Source organism: Emydura macquarii, unplaced genomic scaffold (assembly GCF_026122565.2).
Source record: "Emydura macquarii macquarii isolate MOO-44397 ecotype Brisbane River unplaced genomic scaffold, CSIRO-AGI_Emac_v2 contig_2422, whole genome shotgun sequence".
NCBI classification, from domain to species: domain Eukaryota; kingdom Metazoa; phylum Chordata; order Testudines; family Chelidae; genus Emydura; species Emydura macquarii.
Window position 1 is genome coordinate 21,958,638 of NW_027132559.1, and position 21,684 is coordinate 21,980,321.

At 38.8% G+C, this 21,684-nt stretch overlaps 1 protein-coding gene across 1 annotated transcript in view; it reads right to left on the reverse strand.

Annotated features, from left to right (window-relative positions):
- Nucleotides 1-1,775: 1,775 nt before the first annotated feature.
- Nucleotides 1,776-21,684, reverse strand: part of HDAC9 (histone deacetylase 9) — a 642,497-nt gene continuing 622,588 nt past the window's right edge. The window contains exons 26-28 of the mRNA XM_067562102.1: nucleotides 16,323-16,407; nucleotides 10,786-10,939; nucleotides 1,776-1,815 (exon numbers count right to left, since the gene is read on the reverse strand). Of these exons, the coding sequence (XP_067418203.1) occupies nucleotides 1,776-1,815; nucleotides 10,786-10,939; nucleotides 16,323-16,407 (279 nt within the window). The remainder of the gene's footprint in view (nucleotides 1,816-10,785; nucleotides 10,940-16,322; nucleotides 16,408-21,684) is intronic.

Genomic DNA, 21,684 nt, shown 5'->3' on the forward strand with positions numbered 1-21,684 from the left:
AAAGTCTACTTAATGTTATAGGAAATTACATTCCTTTCAGATTTCTTATTTCAAAGAGTGCCTCAAATTTCCAAGATTTCCAAGAGAGTTTTTGTATGAGTAATAAAAGTCTTTAAAATTAAAATGCTAATTGTAAACAAACCCAAATGCATGAAAAATATAGTCTGACTGCATAACAAAAGAGAATTATATAATTCTATTTGAGTGAAATCTTTCATCTTTGATTTACAGGTTTGAGTCCCCTATAACTGAAACCATATTGTTCCATATCTTTCATATCATTGCATTCCCCCAAATCTTGTTTTAATTAAGGTTTCTTTCAGATTTCTGAATAAAAAGCATGACAGTCTTCACTTATGGCTTTAATATATCCTTTGAGTTTGGAAAAATATAAAAAAAATGAACATCACTTGCTTTCAAAAGCAAAGCCAATTATCAAATACTGCAAGTAGAATTTTTTAAGGTAAGTAAAACATCTCCCAGGGTTCATTAGATGGGGAAGTTGTAAACAAAACAAAACTTGCTGTATCACAATTTGTGTTCATTTAAAGTACTCTACATAAATGCCCTGTTCCCTTTTACCTTCTCTGACAGTAAGGCAACATGTGTAATAGTTTAAGTGTTCATTATCAGCTAAAGGCACAACTCTATGTTACACTCTCAAACATTAATTTAAGGAATTAATGTCACTTTTCAAGGACATTTTGCTACTTTTAAGGATCTAAAATATAGACTAAACCCTTTGGAACTTTTTAAGCAACACTAACTTCTGTGGCTCTGCAGTAAAGAAAATAATCCATTTGCATTCACATGTTGACATGTAAAAAAAGTCTCAACAAATTATCAATGCAGAAACATCTGAGCTTCAAACGAGCTACACACAGATATTTAAGCACTCTATTCTTAAAGTCAGGATGCAAAGCAAACTAAAACAACTTTTGAAAAGCCATCCATTTTTCAGAAACTATTGGAGTCTCTGATGCACATATGCGAAGAGCTACTGTCAACTATGCAGAGTGCAGCACTTAAAACAAGGCAGAAGATCACTCATTTTAGAGAACCTCGATTATGGTGTTATTGATATAAAATTATACATTAAACAGGATATAATTCTAGAAAGAGAGAAAATAAAATAAAGCACCACTAAGCACAGTACTTCGGGGGACTTAAAGTACAGTAAGCAGTGCTTTCTTTTTAGCTAAAATTCCCTCATCTGAATTTACACATCTTTAATTTATCCAAACAAGCATTTGGTACACTGTCTTAAAAAAAGACACGGTTTATGAGCTATCCATTATTTCATTACACTGAACACAAGAAAACAAATTCTATTAACAATTTAACACAGTGTGAAAACAATTACCCAGTAAAAAGTGTTTCAGAATATAAGAAAGAGCGATTCATGGAGTTTCCCCAGAATGTTGCAATTCTTGTAGCAATCAATAATCTATCATGTAGAATCTTTTAATATTTCTATTTCACAATTTATGTCAGTGAGTGGGTCACACAGCATATGAAAAACATGCATTAGGCTTTTTCTCCCAAGCCTGGTTTACTGTAACTTTAGAATTGTAGCGGTTACATTTAAGGAATCTTTAGGGCCCTTTCAAGTCCATCCAAAGAACAAGTGAAGCTGCTGTTCAGAGTTTTGTGCCCAGTGTTTATGTTCCATCTGATCTGTGCCACCCAAGCAGCAGACAAGACATGTCTGAGGGTGCTTTGGGGGGATACACAATGATGTCACACACAGGAAATATCAGGGAGGACTTGGCACTTCACAAGACTGGCTCTTCTTCCATGGGCTCGCCAGCAGTTCTGTAAAAATAAACAGGCAATCAGAATACGGTGCAAGAGTACACAATGACATTGTAGATTTTCATGCATAATCAAAGCTGATTTTTCAGCTCTCTCTGATGTTTATTTGTGTTATTCAGTTATCCATAAATAGAGTTTCTTTCTTAGGAAGTATAAACAAATGTCAAATGGAAAAACATTTTAGATCTAAGCAATCACTGCAAATGTTCCTGTTTATATTAAAATATGTCAGAATATTTTATAACTTTAGGTTAAAAAATGTACATGCTTTGTGTCAGCAGAGTCAAATAATTTAATGAAAAAAATTAGCTGTGATACTTTTATTTTTCTAGCATTTGCAACAAAAAATAAATTACTCTTCTTCAAATGGGACCATACCATTAAAACCAAATAGTTACCATGTAGTTAGCCAAGTTTCTTCCTAGGCTGACATGGCAGTCCTCTGATTTTTTGCTTCTGCACTTTCATATCTACAGGCCTGGCTGCATGCCTGCCTAAAATTTCTAAGACCAAATTCTGAATTTGATTAGCAGGTATCTATTAATAATGTATAATCAGGTTAGGCACCTATCCTTTATTAGAAATCATCTGGGAGACATTCCGCTCAGGCAAAACCAAAATGGGCCGTTAAAGATGCACAGCTGGTGTAAACTGTCTTTGCTCTATGACCAGTTATGTCAGTGGAGGATCTGTCCCAGTATCAGCAGCCACTGTATAAGGGCTTGTCAGAGATTATATTAGAAACCTCATTGTTGAAGGGCTTAAGAATTTGGACATAACCATTTTTTTCCTTAGAAATAATTTGACAAACAATATCTAAGCCTGGAACTTCAATTTAAAAAAAAAAATCAGTTCAAGCTATTTTTTAAATGAGAGGAGGGCTAACCCAAAAAGAGGCATTCACCAGTAAATCTCTCTTAACGTTTGGATTCAATAAAACCTCCCCCAGGAAGTGGAAGCCCATGCAAGCCCTAGAAAATGAATTATTTGGGGTTTGCGTAGCCTTACAAGGAAGCCAAAGAACTTTAACTGAATCTGGACTTTATTTAAAGCTCCTCCAATGAAAATTCAGCAGTGTCTCTTTAAAGGAATTTATGCAGGTTATTAATCCAATCATCAATCACTTTTGGTAGTTTGAAAAAAAATAAAATAAAACAAGTGAGATATGAAAAAAGCAAATGTCTTGTAACGAACTGCTTTCCATAAAGATTTTTACAATGCATTTGGATTATTAATCCATAAAGCACAAATCCTCCCCTTCCCCACGCTGTGGAGGGTCTCATATGCTACGTAAACACTGACGTTCTGCTGCTCCTGGGAGTGGAAAGGGAATGGAATTTATGGGAGCACTGCAGTAGCGTACACCCATGCAGACTGCTCTGTCTAGGTCTGTTTGAAAATGTGGCAGGAGCTGGGCTGGGTAGGCTTGGTGTCTCTATTCCCAGGCAGATTGATTGATCACTGCCACACGTGGAAGGGGGGTATAAACAATGCCTATATGCCTATGTTCTTGGAAATTTTAATGAAAAAAATAGATTCAGTTTTTCACTGGTGTTTTGTAAATGCTCCAATCAGCTCCACAAGCCACAGAAACAGCTGCACAGCCCTTGAGATCACTAGCATATGGCCCACTACTCAGTGTGGTGCACTGAATTCCAGTGATAGGGCATAAAGGCCCCACGGACTCTGTGGTAAATAGGCACTCATCACAACATCTCCAAACAAGTCACCGCTGTATATACAATGTGTATATTCTGGCTAATAGAGAACATGTACAAAAATCAAAGTACAAACAGGCAAATTATCTTAGGATGACTGATTTGTGTGAGAAAGTAGGTGTTTCTGGCATAGGGCTTTCATAGCATTTGCCCTCAAGAATGCAAATCAGTTGCAACGGAAATGGATCCGAGAATAGAAGCTATTCATTTCTGCTTATCTGCAACCATTGGAAGTGAGGAAAGAGCCTCCTAGCATAACCTTTCCACGAGGCTTATCATAGCATTCTGAACTGTCTCACCTGAATTCTGCCTTCTAATCCATCTCCCCAGAGGTTGCTTCTAACATTTCAAATTTAAATGAACAGTTTTAAATAGCTGCCATTTAGTGATATAGATAACAGGCCAGATAAATATAGCCATCTTTCTCCCAATATGAATTCTCCCATATCCCAATTTATCCCTTGCTCCTTAAGAATCAGGATAGGCAGTATTAGGTCCTGTACCAGTGACAGGTTGGTGGCCCATTAGCGTCCTGCCCGTCAGAGCTTCCAACCATTGCAAAAGGGAGATTCCCATCTTTTACTATGTCTACTTAGAGACCTGGAAGGTCACAAAATATCCTACTATAAAGTCATGCTATTTTTATGTAGAGAAAAGTTTTTAGAGAACAGTTTTTAGGGGTTTCTACAATTGTGTTGATTTTAACAGACCAACATCATCTTTCATTTCCATTCATGCAAGCCATTGACTGCAATAGGATTGCAAGGGTTTAGGTGAAAGTAGAATTTGACCATATTTTACATATGTATAACATATGTGTCTCTGTGTGTGTATATATATATATATATATATATATATATATATATATATATAATTGCACACACACAGCCACTTATGTAGATGTGATACCCAAATGCTAAACTGAAAATCCATGTAATTCTTAAATATTATCTTGCAACTTTGATCACTTCACCTGATTTCTCTGCTCATTAATCCATCTTCCTTTGGATTCACCCTCATGTCAGAACCTAGAAACTGACATATGGGAGAGGACTTGAAATCCATCTAGTCCAGTGTCCTGTCTCTGACAGTGACCGGTAGTAGATGCCTTAGAAGAAGGTGAAAGAACTCAACAATAGGAAGGTGTGGGATAATCTGCCCCCCTGCCTCCCAGCACACGCATACACACATAAGGTCTCATCCTTGTCTCTTATAGTTAGAGACTGACTTAGAACCTGAAGAATGAGGTTTAATATCTTTTCCAAATTTTTGTTATTAATAATGATAATGTTGGATATTCTTGATATCCATATAAATATACTATCCCCTTCTGAATCTTGTTAAGTTCTTGGACTCAAATGACTTCGGTGGCAATGTATTCCACAGTTTAATTACATTTCCTTTCTCAGTTTTGAATATTTGTCTTTCAATTTCACGGAATGTCCCTTTGTTCTTGTATTATGACAGGGAGAACTGAAGATCCTGCTCTACCTTCTCCATACCATTCATTGTTTCATACCCTTTATCATCTTCCCTCTAACTCATCTCCTTTCTAAGGTCAAGAGTCCCAATCTTTTCAAACTCTCTTCATATGGGTATTTTTCTGTGCCCTTCTTCATTCTCATCACTATTCTCTGAATCCACTCTAGTTCTGAAATATCTTTTTGGAGATGGGGTGATCAGCACAGCACAGAGTTGCAGATGAGGCTGCACCATCGATTTATATAAGGGCATTATAATATTCTTTGTATTATTCATTATCACAGTCCTTATGCATCCTAACTTCTTGTTTGCTTTTTTGACTACAGCTGCACATACAGCAGGGGTTTTCATTGAGCTGTCTACAATCATCCTTAGATTTTTTTCTTGAGTTGATACCGTTAATTTAGATCCCTGAAGAGTGTATGAGTAATTTAATTTTTCCCTCCAATGGGCATTATTGTGCATATTATCAGCATTGATCTTCATTTGCCATCAAGTTGCTCATTCAGTTAGCTTGTTTAAGTCTCTCTGAAGCTCCATGCAGTCTTCTCTGGTGATAACTAACCTAAATTACTGAGTCAAATTTTGCTACTCACCACTCACCCATTTTCCAGATCATTAATAAATACATTAAGTAACACACTGAACTTACTACAGAACTTTGAGGCACCCTTTGTTAACCTTTGCAATGATGAAAATTACTCTTTGCTTTCTGCCTCCTAGCCAGCTTTTGATGCATTACAATACTTTGACTCTTACCCCATGACTACTTAATTTCTTTAGTATCAGTCAAAGCCTGTTTTAAAGTCTAAACCAATTGTGTCAGCTGTTTTTCTTTATCCACTACTCTACAGAAATGTTCAAAGAATTCTAAGGGATTAGTGTGACATGATTTTCCTTTGCAAAATGCATGCTGGCTAGATCTGAACATGTTATGATCTTCCAGATAGTTTGTTATACTGTTTTTAATGAACCCATGAGCAGCTTCAAACAGTCAAGTTTTCTAAACACAGAAATCAGCCTGCTGAAAAAAAAAAAATTGCTCCTTGTGCTCCCAGATCTGGAATGGAAACATTATTTTAAATGGCTTGTTTCTATATTTCTTTCATTCACTGTTAAAAATACAGGAGAAATAATTTATGTCACTGAAAAAGTGTTTTCCTTGCTTTATAAATTGGAATTACAGATTTCTCAGATCGACATAATCATATTGAGATTAAGAATAGAAATACAAGGTATGTTTCTAAGCAACAGAGAACTGTCAAATGCTCACAGAGCAATGCATTCTAAGGGACAGATTTTCTGTTGCTGTGTGATGTGGCTATTTTATGCCACATGCCCTGCAGAATGTGTCTCTAAACTAGCTCAACTGTGGAAGATCACTACCATGTAAAGGTGATTTTTGGTGTAAGGGCTCTTATCCTTGCCCGGGAGCAGCAGGAAAAGAGAGCCATGGCCAAAGGAAAGGGTTTGGCCAGAATACCTTGTGCCACGCCAATCCTAGACTATGGTTTCAGCCCACTTGGTCTGTTTGTAGCTGGCATAAATTAGAGCAGCTCTACTTTGATGCACGTGGATTAGCCCTGCACAGAGATGACACCAGGGTGAAAAGAGTGCAAAAACCAGCATTATGCACCTTTGCATGTACACCCCCCATGACTGACACTCTATGAAAACACCTGCATCTCAGAATCTGGTCCTTAATCTTGCCAACAGAAATTATAATATGATGAAAATCCCAATCATTAGTTCAGAAACCCCAGAATCCTCTAAAATGGATTTTAATCCAACATCTAAAAATCACATTTCATTTCTCATTTCCACTTGGGTAAAATCTATATCCAGGTAAATCAGGACCATGAAATCAAATTCTCCTAAATATACTCCTAAAATTTATGATGGCTTGCTGTAAAACAATTAAGTACCAGACAGCCTCTGTTCCCTTTTTTAAAAAAAGAAGTAAAAGAATCAAGAAAACCATTGTGCTGAACTTTTTCAAAGCAAAAATCTTTCTGAAAAAACTGTTGGCCACTACAAAGCTCAAATCAGTTAAATGTGTCTCATTTAGGGAATAAGTAGTTATCAACACAAACAACGTGTGGCGGTTAAACATGTTTAGAGGACCATGCCTGTTTATTTAATTGTCTCTGTATTTAAATTTGTATTTGCATCATTCATATTTTCCCTTCTTTTCTATCCATCACATCTCCCTTTTCTATTCTCTTCTGAAGTTTACAATTACATTTCAAAGGTATATTAAAATGCATAGAGCTGTGTTTTAACAAAATAAAACAAGAAAACACCAAGAACAAAAATAGCTTTTTATAAAGTCTGTTTCACTCATCATGTCAGGGCCAATCAAATTGAAACAATTGTCTACTTTGTGTTACATTTAACAAAAGAAAGAAAGAAAGAAAGAAAGAAAGAAAGAAAAAGAAAAATACTTAGAATAGTTCTTAGCCAGGAGCATTTTATCCTTTATTCATCAGTGGTAAATGAGTCAGATATGAGTTGGCCAGAAAAAGAGCTGCTTTACCCAAAATCTGAGTTAAAAATGAGTCATCTCACTCCAAACACCAGTATATCCTCCAACATAACTGGCAAGAGTTTCCTACAAAGAAACTCTCTTGCTGTTGTTCTCTTCATCTGGGGGCCTGGTTCTACACAGCTGAAGTCAATGGGATCTTTACCATTCATTCAGTAAAGCAAGACTGAGCCCTTGGGGTGCCCTTCTTAGAAGCACAGCGCAGAACTTGTAGGCCAGGTCTGGAGGAGGAGGGCAAAATTTAAGCCACCTTTGCATCCTCTCAGGTTGTTCTGAGGGGTGGAAAGGCTTGTAGCATAATTTATACCGTTCTGTGGGCCTGTCTAAATCACAGCACCCTCCCTAGACTGCCATGTGGACTGCAGCACTATGTGCTTTGGCCCTGCCTTCCACATCACCTGGCACATCCCCTATACCAGGGCTTGCCAGGGGATCTTCTGATGGCAGTCTTACAGCTCTCTTTTCAGGGCCAGTTCCAGAGCAACACTCACTCAGCTGAAACTAGAGCTTTTAAGGGCCCTTTACATCTGGCAGGGGTGAGGCTCTCATACTTGGTCTGTAATTGTTATATGTTTTACTGTCCTGTATGGGTCTGTCTCACTGCAGTGTTACTCCAGTTTTATGCTGCTGTGTTTCACAGAAATGAAGGGAGTTAAGATGGTGTAAAACTGGAGTAGTGCAGTGGTAAATCAGGACTTGTGTTTCTAATGCTGCTTGAGAGCTCCTCCAAGCTGGTGCTAAGCATGCTCAGTTCCTCTCAGGAGGCTTCCAGCATCTCAAAGAAAGCAGGGCCTAGAAAGCAGATTTTAGAAGTAACTATTTTCGATTGTCTCTGTTAATAGGAATTGTTGGCGGGTGGGTGGGGGCGGGGCGAGACGGGGAAGAAAGCATGGTGGTCCAAACTGCTGGAGAGACTGGCCATCCTTTTGGTCCAACAGGAAAATACCAAAGTTGTTCCTGTCACTCACTTACGGACAGGCTGGTTTTGGGTGACCACTGTCAGGTTATGAATGTGGTAATGCAATTAGCAATGTATGCATGTGAAGGTTTTATTGTGTGGCTGAAAAACCTATACAGCACCACAAAAGATATTTCAAGTTGAAGCAATTTTTTCACAGAACAATTCATGACAGATTCATCCCTATAACCGTCCAGAACTGATGATGTGTAGTGAACCTGGCAGCCACATGAATTCCATTTGTATACATATCAGTACATCCGTTTTTCTCCCACTCCCTTCTACTGCACTCTAAATTCATTCCACGTCAAGAAGGGGTGGAAATTGCCACAGGTTATCAGTAGTTAGGTGATATATTTACATAGAATTAAGAATATACACTGTTAGCAGAAGTGCTGCTTTATTTAAATGACTATAGAATCAATTATTGTGAGGTGGCTATAGTTTTAGATTAGTGTAGGCTTATAACATGACTTTTAATTACTGATTATTCTAAACTACGTAATTTTATATGCAAAATGAATTACACTTTATTTAAGAGAGCCTAAAAGTTGGCTTTATTTCACCATATTAATTAGTTACCAAACCCTAAATTATAGTCCCTTTGCATTAGCCCCTTACACACATGTGGAAAAGGTTTTTATATCCTTGGCTAAGAAACGAGTGCAATAATTACCAAACTTTTAGATTATAAATATTTGGGTTCATTCCTTAGCTGAGGGTTAATTAACAATGTCATGGATCAAAAATAAGATCGTGGGTATGGACCAACTGTCTGTCACTGAGAGAAGAAAGAGTTCCTTCCTACGCACTTTTGTATTTGTAATAATAACAACAACAATCATCATAATCAGTTATTCAAGTGCAGTTATAATCAGAAAATGATCATGTGAATATTGCATACTTTACTCACTAGATCTGTATCTTTGAGCCACAGCCGCTTACTTTACTGGAAAAACCCAGGTTTTAACTCTTGTGGGAGCTGATATAACGACAGAAGATTCCCTAGTATTCTGCTGGGTTCTGTTGCTGTGCAGGGGGTGCATCACCAGGAAAACAAGGGGGTGCATCATCAGGAAAACTGTCAGCTGAATTCTGATTAAAACAATCAATGCCGAGTTTGAAGGGACTAGAACGCTACCACTCAGCCCACAGGAAGCAACTGCCAGTACATTCAGATCAGTCATGGATCCGTTGGCTACAGTCCCACTGCTCCTTTGGCCCACCCACAACTCCCTCCTCCCCGCGATGCTCCTGTGGAGAGAGCTGTCATGGAGCACAACTTCCCAGAGCACAGGGAGCTGAGGAGTTCCTTTCTATGGCCTCTGTCTCCTGCCCCTTTTTCTCCTGTCTGGTGGAATCTTCTGATTCCACTGCATTTTGGGTCTTTCTCCACTGCAGAGCGGCCAGGAGGGTTTGGCCCTGAAGGAGAATAAATAGGAAACTCCATAATGTCATTTTTACAGAGCAACTTTTCAGACTCCGGCAATTCCTTAAAGAAACACTGTGCTGCATGTGGCATTATTCAATAGACTTTGGTGCTTCATATTGAAATACAGTATGGACAAAAGTGCATTGGCAGTTATTATTCCATTTTATAGAATTGTTAAATTCACATCCAAGTCAGTCTGACTGGATCCGTGTGAAATGCTAGCTGACAGGCAGGGAAAACCAACACTCCCTTAATTTGACGACCTATCTTCATTGTGGAACACTAAATACACTGGGCCTGATTCTCCACTGTCTTACTCCAGTTTTGCACCATGCCACACACTGAAATCAGTGGAGTTACATCAGCATAAAATTGGAGTAACACAGTGGTGATTTCAGTCCATCATTACTAAGTCTGTCTGAAACAGTTTAAATGTATTTTTATAAAGTCAAATCTAAAATAGGTCTGAATGTCCTCTCAGGAGAAGAACATGATCAACTATGCTTTGTCAATTCAGGATTTTTTCACATCAGTATTTTGCTTTTTAATCTAGGTTTTGAGGGGGAGGATGGGTGCATTTAGTAATCCTGTAACAAAGTAAGTAATCCTTAACAAAGATTTATACACACATTTTCAAAGGTCTAATTTAGGGTGACTCTGTGTTTTGGATGCCCAACTCCAGCTACTTTCCTAATGGTCTCAAGTTGGAGAGTCAAAGCCCAAGGCATCCCAAATTAGCAGATACTTTTCAAAATCTGGGTCTAAGAGCCTTCTGGTTCTTACATCACAAGGGTACAAAATGTTGCCATTTGCGTTTCCAGTGGCGTATGCTTACCTGCTGTCTTCCCGAGAAAGAGACTGTGCAACATCCACTGACAGCGAGGCCATAGCAGAGACAGCCTCTGTCTCCTCTCTCTCTTGTTTCTGAGTCTCAGCCAGAGCACAACCCACTGGCACAGGATACGGCTTCACTGACTTCCAGTACTTGCCTAAAAAAAAAAATCACACATCATAATTTATGGGAATTTTAGCTAGCCTGGTGGTATAAGCACAGTAATCACTTAGGTCCAACGCAGAGTGATTCTAAGTTAAAATCACTGCACTGTAAGCAGTTAGTAATTGGGATTTCAAACTGCCGCGATGAATATGTTTCTGGATCTAAGAATGCCAAGTTGGAAAGTGCTCTCATTCCAAGAACTGTGTCACACCCTTCCCCAGAAGGTAATAAACTGAAGGAGTAACACACAACCTAATGAGCTCATGTGATCAGACTGTTGGCTCTATCTATGCTGGGAGAAGGAAGTTCACAGCAGATAGGTCTGATGTTGCTGGACAGTAGGTGCATTTGCGACAAATGGGAATAGAAAAATGAAAATAATTGTGGAAAGCACTCACATAGCACTGGCTTTAAGAGGGGGAGGAGGGGAATGTCAGCAATGCCAGCACGGCTTGCAGTTATGTTGCCAGAACAATCAGGTTTGTTAGTCCTGGATGTTCTTTCTCCTCCAACCTCAGGGTGTGTACTAGAACAATAATTTATTTAAAATGTTCATATATGTACTGGCTTTTGTTGGAATGCTGCTAGGTATTATAAAAAAGAAATGTTTCCGGTTTTTTTCTGTAAAAACACACCAGTGGAATAAAAGTGTGAGAGAGCTGTCAGCCTTCTGCTTGCCACAGAAAAGACTTTGAAGAGTGTCCCAAGTGAAGCAACAAATAATGTGCAGGTGAGTTGGAATGAAAAATAATCACTCACTACTCTGTTATTCAAGAACTGGGGTCAATTAGTGGTAACCAGGTGAACAACTTAAAACTTACATACATATTCCTCATAGTATAATAATCCATAGAATTCTTACTAAATTCCAGGTGGATGCCACCTGGAAACTAAGAGCTGGAAACGGGCTGGAAGGGAGTTTGGGACCAGCACTTATCCAGTGGTTAGCAAAAGGCTTCCAGCAGCTGGGCCAGAGGCGGGGTCAGAGCACTTATCTGGGAATTAGTGGAAGGGTTTCAACAGCTGTGACAGAGGGGGCTCAAGTGGGGGATCTTTTCCAAGGCAGATTTTGGCAGCTGGGAAGTGGGTTGGGTCAAGGTGCTTAGCCATGGGATAGCTGGAGGGTTTCAACAGCTGGCAGGCAGGGCCAGTTGTGGTGCTGTGTATTCTGAACTAAGGGTGTTGAAAATGCCCTCTTTGAGAACATGGCACATAATTATCATTTCAGGCTTTTCAAAAGATGAGCGTTCTAGGTCAAATGAGATGGCAGCTGTCAATAAAGATAGCAACGACCTTATTTAAAATATAATCAAAAGATGAAAGCATGAGTCAATCTGCATAATCGACCGGCAGCATAGCAGGAGTGTGTTTCTTTGATCCCTAGTACTGTGCATGTTTGAATAGTTAGCAGGATCTTTAAATAACAGGGATTTTTGAGGGGCATAAAATCTAAAGTGTATTAAGTATCCTACCAAGTTAAGTTTACATGTAAGAAGCTGGATTTTCCTCCAGAGATATGAGAACCGGGGCTAAAAAAGTGTGTACATAATGCTAAACCAAATGGCTGAGGCCTGGCAAATTCTATAAAAACAAGACAAAAAATATTCTAGAGAGACCATATTCCTTATTCATTAAAATAAAAATTAAAAAAAAAAAAGTTATATAGGCATTCCACAACGTTCTCACAGAACTTATTTACAAAATTAGCCTGTGCAATATACACCCCCTAATTTATGGGCTTAAATGTTCACAAGTGGGTGGGGTTTTTGCTGCAGAAACAGATGTGCGAGAAAATCAAATCTGTTAGCATGGGAATAATACACAGTTTTGCCCATAAAAGAAATGAACCTGTGTACACGGCTGGAGTTTTCAAGGGCTCCTATTCATAAAATAAAATATTAGTAACCAGCCACTACTGTACCACTCTCCTGCAGCAACAATAAAACAGCATCAGAGAGGACTGCTACGTCACACACACTCAAAGAGCTGCCCCCCCGCCCTGACTTTCTTCTAACACTGAAACTCACAACCAAAGTCAAGCATATTAGTTGGCCTGGTGTATACATTTAATTACTCTCCACCCCAATGTGATCATTCATTACCTCCTCCCCTTCCCTTTCCCTACACTCAATTAAAATTGTGAGAGGGGGTCTGCAGGGAGAGGGGAATTGCAGAGCAGGGAAAGGAAGCAGGTGGCAGCATCCAGGTAGCAGTCACAGCACCTCGATACCCCTATCTCAGGATAGAATGTGGAGAACTTTGGGGAGGGAATTTTGAAGCAGTCCCCATTAGGAATTAGGAACAGCATCCAGTTAGCAGAGGGTAGACTCAATGAGTTCATGGACTAAATGCTACCTGATATGACAAGAAAATATGAGATACATTTCTTAAAAACAAAAAGCTGTATCCTATGCAAAGAATCTTTGGAAAATGAGGATTGTAGAATTATTTTTATAAAAAGGAGATGCCTAGGGCCGTGTACAAAAAGCATGTGCAATTTATCACCAATTTTTCATGTGTGGCTACCACAATCAAATGTACAAATTGTGTCTTGGTGTGTTTTCAGCTACCTGATTTGCATGAACAATGTCATGAAGTCATGAATTGTATATGCGTAGTAGTGCATGCAATTGCACAATCACTGTTGCTAGCAGCGCTAAGCAGCCTATGTATTAAAAATCCAGCTCTGTTTGAAACAAAAGCACCTGGGACAAACAGCTCACAACTGACAAAACGGACATTTTCCCTGTCCAAAGCAGGAATGTGAAATTCCACTAATTTTGTTATATTTGCTGATAAGAACATTTTGGAGTTTATGAAGTAGAATGATGTGGGTTGCCTGACCCATACACACACAACTTGTGGCATTGATTACTTCTGAGAATAAACTATGAAACCAAATAAGTAATCTAGGTATGCTTTTGTTTGATGCCTGAAAAAAATGCTCAAATCTCCAATAAGGCAATGGGAACATTTCCCATTCACGAAGGAAATAGTAACAGTGAATGTATATATCATGTATTTTTGTTACAGATGTTTGAAAGCAACCTTCCTTGAAGTATTTGGGCATGTTGTATGTGGCTCAGGCTGACATTTTCCATGTACAAAAAGCTCGGTTGTGAAGTGGTGCCCAAGTGAGTGAGAATGACTTATTTAGAAATACATATTGTATGGCTGTGGGGAATACTACTTCCAATTGTATCATATTACCATAGGTATGTTAGACCATTGTCACAAACAAAGACGTTTATACAAATTCCACTCTGCTTGGAAACCATTTAGATTTTCTCTTTGTCTGATCTAAAATCTGCAATTTCCAGCCTGTTTTTGAAGCAGAGATGAAGCAACGGCAATCCTTGGACTAAACACTGCTCATAGGTTATAACATTTAAATATCTGACATCAGAGCTGCATCACAGAAACATAAGTGTAAGTAAGGTACATGAATTCAGATGCCCTGCTGAAGCATGATTTGTCGGTATTTTGTACTGTCTAGTATTAAATGTTACACATGATGGGATTCCACCACTTCCCTTGGATATTATTCTACATTTCTTAATACATTTCACCCCCATAAGTTGTTCCTGATATTCAGCCTACATTCTCCTTCTTTTAATTTCATCCAGTTGTTTCTCCTGAACTAACTCTCCCATGTAACAATCATGTTAGTTCCTCTCCATCATTAGTGTTTATTCCTTTCAAATATTAGTAGACTGTTATGTCCTCTCTTTCAGTCATCTCTAAACCAAATTATGCAGATTTGGCTCTTTTAAGTCAATTCCCCCAATTACCTCCATCATTAATATGGCTTTTCTCTGAACTCCCTCCATTTTGTCAAGATCTTTCTGGTTATACGCTGTACAGAACTAAATGCAAGATTCAGATCACATCAGAGATATATAGAAAAAGACTATTGCTTCTCTGTTCTGTGATGAATATGGCACCTATGTTATCTTTAACTTGCACATGCATGTCTCATTTTTGTCCTCTATTATCTCTAGGTCTCTTTCAGCATAACTGCATTCCAGATTTTTCTTTCCATTCAACCATTTTGTTTCAAAACATTTTTTTTCCTCACACACAAGCATTCTCCCAAACTGAATTGTGTTTTGTTATTCTTTGTCCAGGTTTCTAATCTCTCTAGTTCCCTATGTATTTCTCTATCCTCATTAGCATTTGCAGCTTTACCCCAATTTTGTATGGTATCTGGTTTTCATTCACTAGCTGATTACTGTGTCCTCCAGATCATTAGCTGAAGATATTAAAGAAGACGGAGCCTAGCACCAGCTCCTGCAGCACCCCACTATGCATGCCCCCCCCTCCCCCCCCAAACGGACACTGTGACATTTATCATGAATTACTGAAGAAAGCTGATTTAATTGCGACATTTATTTACCTGAGTGCATAAGTGGGAGCAGGGATAATTTATGAGTTATGTAGCCACACATGAGTTTTCCAATGCCTCTTCATACGTGAAGAAATACATGGAGAACAGACCAATAGTCATGTATGATGCATATTTTTAAATATACACACAATGTAAAAGATTAATCCACTTTTTTTTTTTTGATTCACCTAAAAAACAGCATCTGGTGTTCAAACCAAATCTAAACCTAAATGGCACAAGAGGGTGATGAGAAAGAGCTGGAAATGATAGGCAAGAGACAGGAAGTTCCCTCCACTCACTTAACATGGCTGGAGGTAGCATATGGTGGCAAGTGGGAGAAGGTCTCTAGAGCTGAGTTGAGGCAACTGGGAGAAGGGCACATAGGAAGGTGCTGGTGGTAACAGGGTGGCAGCAGAGGGCCACAGAGAGTGTATGGGGGGATGTTCAGGATTGGTGTCTGGATGCATAAGTGAGACGGTGGGGAGTTCCCTGCATAGGGAAAGGGTGATGGGAGGGAAGCACTGCATATTTTCTCCATGTGGCAGCAGCCGTTTTAAATATTCAGATTTCGTTTTAAACTCACGTCCATCTCAACATGAATACCTTGAAAAGATATTTGTGTACAAATTGAATCCAAAGAGATTACGTCATATCCCAAATATACCCGCCCTATATCTACGCATACACACATTTCTCTCACTGGATTGCAAGATTAAAATGCTGGAAATGAGCTTTGTGCAAATGAAAGATTTTGGACTACGTGGGAATGGAAAGCTCTGACTAATGCTAAGAAATCAGCTTTTTAAGTGTTGTCAGCAATGAAATAAAAGATGTGCCAAAGAAACAAGAGCACAAGCATACGTGTTATAAACATGTATCATGTATGTGCTTATATATCATATTTTTGCTTATTCTTCACTCTGTAACAAAAATTTAATCAGTTATCTGATCTCAATTAAGAACAAGAGGAAAAAACACTGAAACATACTTTGAATTTCAGTGGTCTTTTGTAAAGAAGCCATGGCATTCATATTAGGGGTTTGGTGCAGCGTATCTTCTGGGAGAGGCTCCAGCTGCAAGAATAGAACAGAATAATATGAGCAGAATATTATGAATTTGCAGTAAGCCACATGGAAATAAACCAAACTGAAACAGCCTAATCCTCAAGAGAAGCTCAGCCCCAAGAACTAGTTAACGTTTTGCTGGTATCAGTTCTAAAAAAGGGATAGCCACAATTTTGTTTTCTGTTTTTCAGCCATGTAATTGAATTCCAAGGGGCTTTTCCATTGGCTGCAAGACTAATCTATGGAGTCTCTGAAGCAGGTGCATGTCTGTGTATTATTCATTAAAAAAAATGTTAGTTATTTGTGTGATTTTTTGTCAGTTCCTCACAAACCAAATTCCAGTGCGTCTGTATGTGCAGCTGGGCACTCCAAACAAAACCTGGCTGAAGCCACATTGGAACTACAGTGCGCACTCTATTATCTTTATTTTTCTAGTCTTATTACATCCAACCATCTTACACATTTCAACATTTTACAATGGAAAACTATAAAACACAGCTGCTCTTAGTAGCCTTGTGTTAATTTCAAGTAAAGTAGTAGACAAAATGCTTAAGCATGTCAACAGTAAAAGTTGTATACATTTTATTGGGGGTCCACTGTGCTTTTAACTAGCTACATTTACTTTCAATACCCTTCAGTTTGTTTATGTGTTTGAGTGTGCACATGCACGAAACAAAATGCCAATACTGATATGGTTTTTTCCCCCTATAATTCTATTTTCAATGGAGCTAACTATTCTGAAAGGAGAGCTAGTCCAGTGGGTAGGACACGAGCATAGGCCTTTAGAGACCTGGGTTCAAGTTCCTAATATACTGCAGGTTTCCTGTATGACCTTAAGCAAGTCACTTAGTGTCTTGGTGCCTTAGTTCCCCAACTGTAAAATGGGAATAATAGTACTGCTCTATTTCATACTGATGTTGTGAGGTGCTCAGATGATACAGAAATGGGGGGGCGGCAGGGCTTACAAGTACTTTAGATAGAAAGCCTATTATATCTGATGTGACTGGATCCTAAATTAAATGGTCAGACCTGTGAAATATCAGCGTGTCATATTATTGAGCACTAATATGATGACATTGTATCATGATGAGAGCCAAGCAAAAAAGGCAATTCACATTCCACCTACATTCATTTCAATTTTTAAATGAATTCAGCTGTGCTCATGCTCCCTTCTGCACACCTTTTACACACATTAGGACAACTAAGTTTTACTGCCACAAATGCTCACAGCAAAAGAATTTCAAAGCCATCTGTGTGAATACTCATGGAAACAATAGTTGAAATTTGTACACAGACAGATATTGATGCCAGTAGTATTTGCACATTCATCCAATCAAAGGGCTGAAATAACATCATGTGATTCAACTGACCAATCACAACTAAAAAACTAGTTCTTCTTTTAAATATTTATAACAAAGTAAACAAATTCAAAAATATATTTGTTGAATACATTTGTATGATGAATAAATGGAAGAAAATTTCAAACTTGTCATGGATACTTTGTGGGCAGAAAAAGAAATAAAATTGGCCCAATTATTCATTATCAATGATTATATTAGCTCTAGTCATTACATCAAGTAAATTAGCCTGGATTATAAAGCAGTGACACACTAAGCAAATTTACCCAAAGTCCCAGAATTGCTGGGATTCAGGAAAAATGATCAGCAGTGAAATAGTTTAATGCTGATGAAATGCCAGATATCATCAGGCATCTCGGTTAACAGTCATGAGATTAATTGCACTATTCATACTTCTTGTTTTTTTCTGCCTATAGTCCTGCATTGGGATCCTACCTGGAAGATTTTCTTTGAAACCAAAAAAATTAGCAACATAATTTATACTGAAGTAATATAAATGCTTAAATTATTCGGAATTCAACAGGACTCCCAGAAAAGGGCTGGTACAAATATCAGCCTCTATTAATTCAATAAAACCACTGCAAATGTCAGATTGTAATGGTCGATTGCTACTATTTTAGATGGTGCATCAAGACATGCCAATCCAGCATTAGGATTAGAGCTAGTTGAATAATAAAAAAGATCAAAGTAGCAAGTCAATTTTGCTTCACTGCTTTTTTCATAGGTCATAGCATTTGGTTATTTGCAAGCATTTGGATGAAAGCTGGGTATTTATGAAAATGCTCACAAATCAGTAAAGTTTCACAGAGTTTAGCACAAGTGATTATTCATCTGAAAATTCATACCAGAAGTTGGGTATTTGTTAATAAGAATGATTTATTTTTGTCATTCATTATTCTCTGTTTACAATGTTTCAGGCATCCAAACAGGAAGCAGAAAGATACTATGGGCCCGATCCTCAGGTCCAGCTAGGCTGCGCTGAGCATGGGTCCACAGGCAGGAGGACATAGATGGCTTAAAGCCACATTTTTGCACTCGTCCAATTGTTACGGCTATTGGCACCTAATTTAGCCACTGGAGTAAATTAGAGCAGATTCTAACCTGCACCCTCTGGGAGTCATTGCACAGGCTGAGGAATTGTCATAGTGCATGATGCTCCAGCTGTACTTTGTTCCATCCTCAACATATCCTTCCTGTTCTCCTGCAAACTCCTTATACTGAATAGGAGTCCAGGAGTGGGTGATGTAGACATCGCTGTTATAGCTCTATGCCAACTAGGGATTTTCCTAACCAAAGGGAATCTTGTCAGGCAACTTTCATAAGTGGATTGGACTGGGTTCCAATGATCTGTCCTCGGTGTTATTTAGGAGGCCAATGACACACCTTAACAAGCCAGCAATGAACAGTTAAAGTGAGGAGTTCACAAATAACTCATAGGTTAACTCATCTAAAATGTCTGATCAATACTTATGAATACTAAATACATGCACAGAGATCAGGTTAGGTTTATGAATCAACCACAACCAGAAAAGAGGGCCAAATTTGCAGTAATTATTATTCAAGATGGATATTTTGACCAGCTCTTGTAACAGACCTGTAGCTGACATGGATTTTCAGTGTTTGTTATTTCTAAATTTCTTTCTCCCCCTAAAATTCCGTTACTATTCCAACTTGGTTTCAACTGCAGAAACATTCTCTGTCTCCATATCCTCTGCAGTAGCCAGGCAGAATGTTGGATCCTGTTCCATATCAATAAAACCACATCAGGCTCTAAACGTAAGTTCATTACATTGTACACCCTGTTCAACCCAGATGCACTATTGTTACGAAAACACTGTAAAAATAAAGCCAGTGGATTATTACAACTATTTCTAGAGTCCTTTGGAACAGAGCCTTCTGCATCAGGGTGAATAATTTCTGTTGGCAGTGATCCACTTTTTGGATATAGCTACATAGACATAGAGGTGTCCCTGGAAAATATCAGGAGTTAGACCCAACAGTGAACAAAAGAAATCACTCTACACCTGACAGTCATAGCACCATCACCTTCACTCCTACACTTCTTGGCATTCAAATCATGCAGTTTATTAGATCTGGAGTCGAAGAAAATAGAAGTTTTAAAGAGCACTGGAAATACATTTTCAGAACAGAATCTGTCATAGATAAATGACTAAGGTCAGTGCAGGACAACAAAGCCACTTAAGGGATACAGACACAGAAGTCAAAAATTTCAAAGGGTTTGTACCATTAAATTGGGCTTTTTTGTGCCCATAAATAGCAGATGTTAATGGAATTTGTGCCCACTGAGCATTTTCAAAGGAGAAAGCAACCGGGCACCAAGTACATTGGGCAGTCAAAAGTTGCCACAACTCCATCGTGCTCTTATCAGCAAGTGTCAGAAAAATACCCCCTATGGAATTTTCAAAAGCGTGGAAGATGGCACAAGTGATGATGAAGGTAAAAGCAGTTTGCCAGAATTTGAGACAATTGCAGTCTGTTGTGAATGAGAAGCCCAAGCGTGGCACCTAACTGCATTGCCTCCTTTGCCCTGCCATGTTTTAAGGAGCAGAAACTAGCTTTGTTTAAAAGGTGTTGATGATCTTATTTAGAGAAAACATGACACCCATGAACATTTTTGGCAATCTCAGGCTCAAAGCAAGGGTTCTGGAGAATGAGATGGTACTAAATATGAGGTCCACAGATGCCATGGGTGCCTGAAGTCAATCATACACTTCAAAGTGGATCTACAGGCAATGGGGGCTTTATAGATTTACTGGAGAAAGGATTTCTCATTGGCACAGGTTTGACTTGGTGACCATCTTACAGCTCTGTGAAGAGGAGTCAGATGCCCATGTGGAGAATCATACACTTTGGAGTGATGTTGGAGGTAGTCACAGTCACCATTTTCTGAGTAAGTCATAAGAGTAGACTGTTTGCTGCTTCCAACTCCATTTAACAGTTTCTGTGGGCAATTCCCAGGAGTTTTAGTAATTATATTGACTTCCCTGGGGGTGGACACGTCCAACAGTAGGCCATGAGAGAGTTCTTTGACACTGCACAGCTCCCATCCCATTCAGATTTTGACCTCTACACTTACCTGGCGATTCGGCGGCAGTCAACGGGAGTTATGCAAGCTACTCAGAGTAGCTTGTGTAACTCCCATCAACTGCTGTGCTTCCCTTCTGCACGGCATCTTCACTGCACTGCGCCGATGGGAACTGTGTTCCTGTCAATGCAGCGCTACGCCACTTGAGGAGATGGTTTTACAGCGTCGACTTATGGATCGATTGAGCGAGTCTTCACTGACCGCTCAATCGATCCAGAAAAGTCGATCTGACGGCGGCGATTTTGCCACTGTCAGTGTAGACATACCTTCAGATTAAGAATAAAGATATGAGTTGTGACTGGACTTAACTTTCAATTTAAAGTTGATCTCAGGCAATTTTCACTTATGGGGAATATTTCCATTTTACAAAGAGAAGCACTCACCTGTTCCAACAAATCATACACCCCTTTTTAATGCAGTGTCTGTGTTGTTGGCAGAGTTCTTTGCATAGTTGGCAAGCTTCCCCAGATTCACACCAAATTCCACAAACAGGGGGAAATGTCAGCTTTTCATCATCTGAATGAAAGCTGCAGAGCACTAGTTTTCCATTTAAATTGCCATACGCACCCAAACCCAAGATCCACTAATTGCAAGAAAGCAGCACATACTTCACCCTTTCAAACAAAAGTGTCCAGGACAGATTTTTAAATGTGCTTGGTAGCCAACCAATCACAATGTTTTGTCAGATTAGGCTTCAGAACAATAATTCAAGAAGGAAGAATATTTACTAGAAGATGTTAAATTTAGCCATTTAAAAATGTTTTTCTACTTTGGGCCAAACCCAGCCCTGGCCAGAACAGTAAGAAAAAGCAGACACACTTC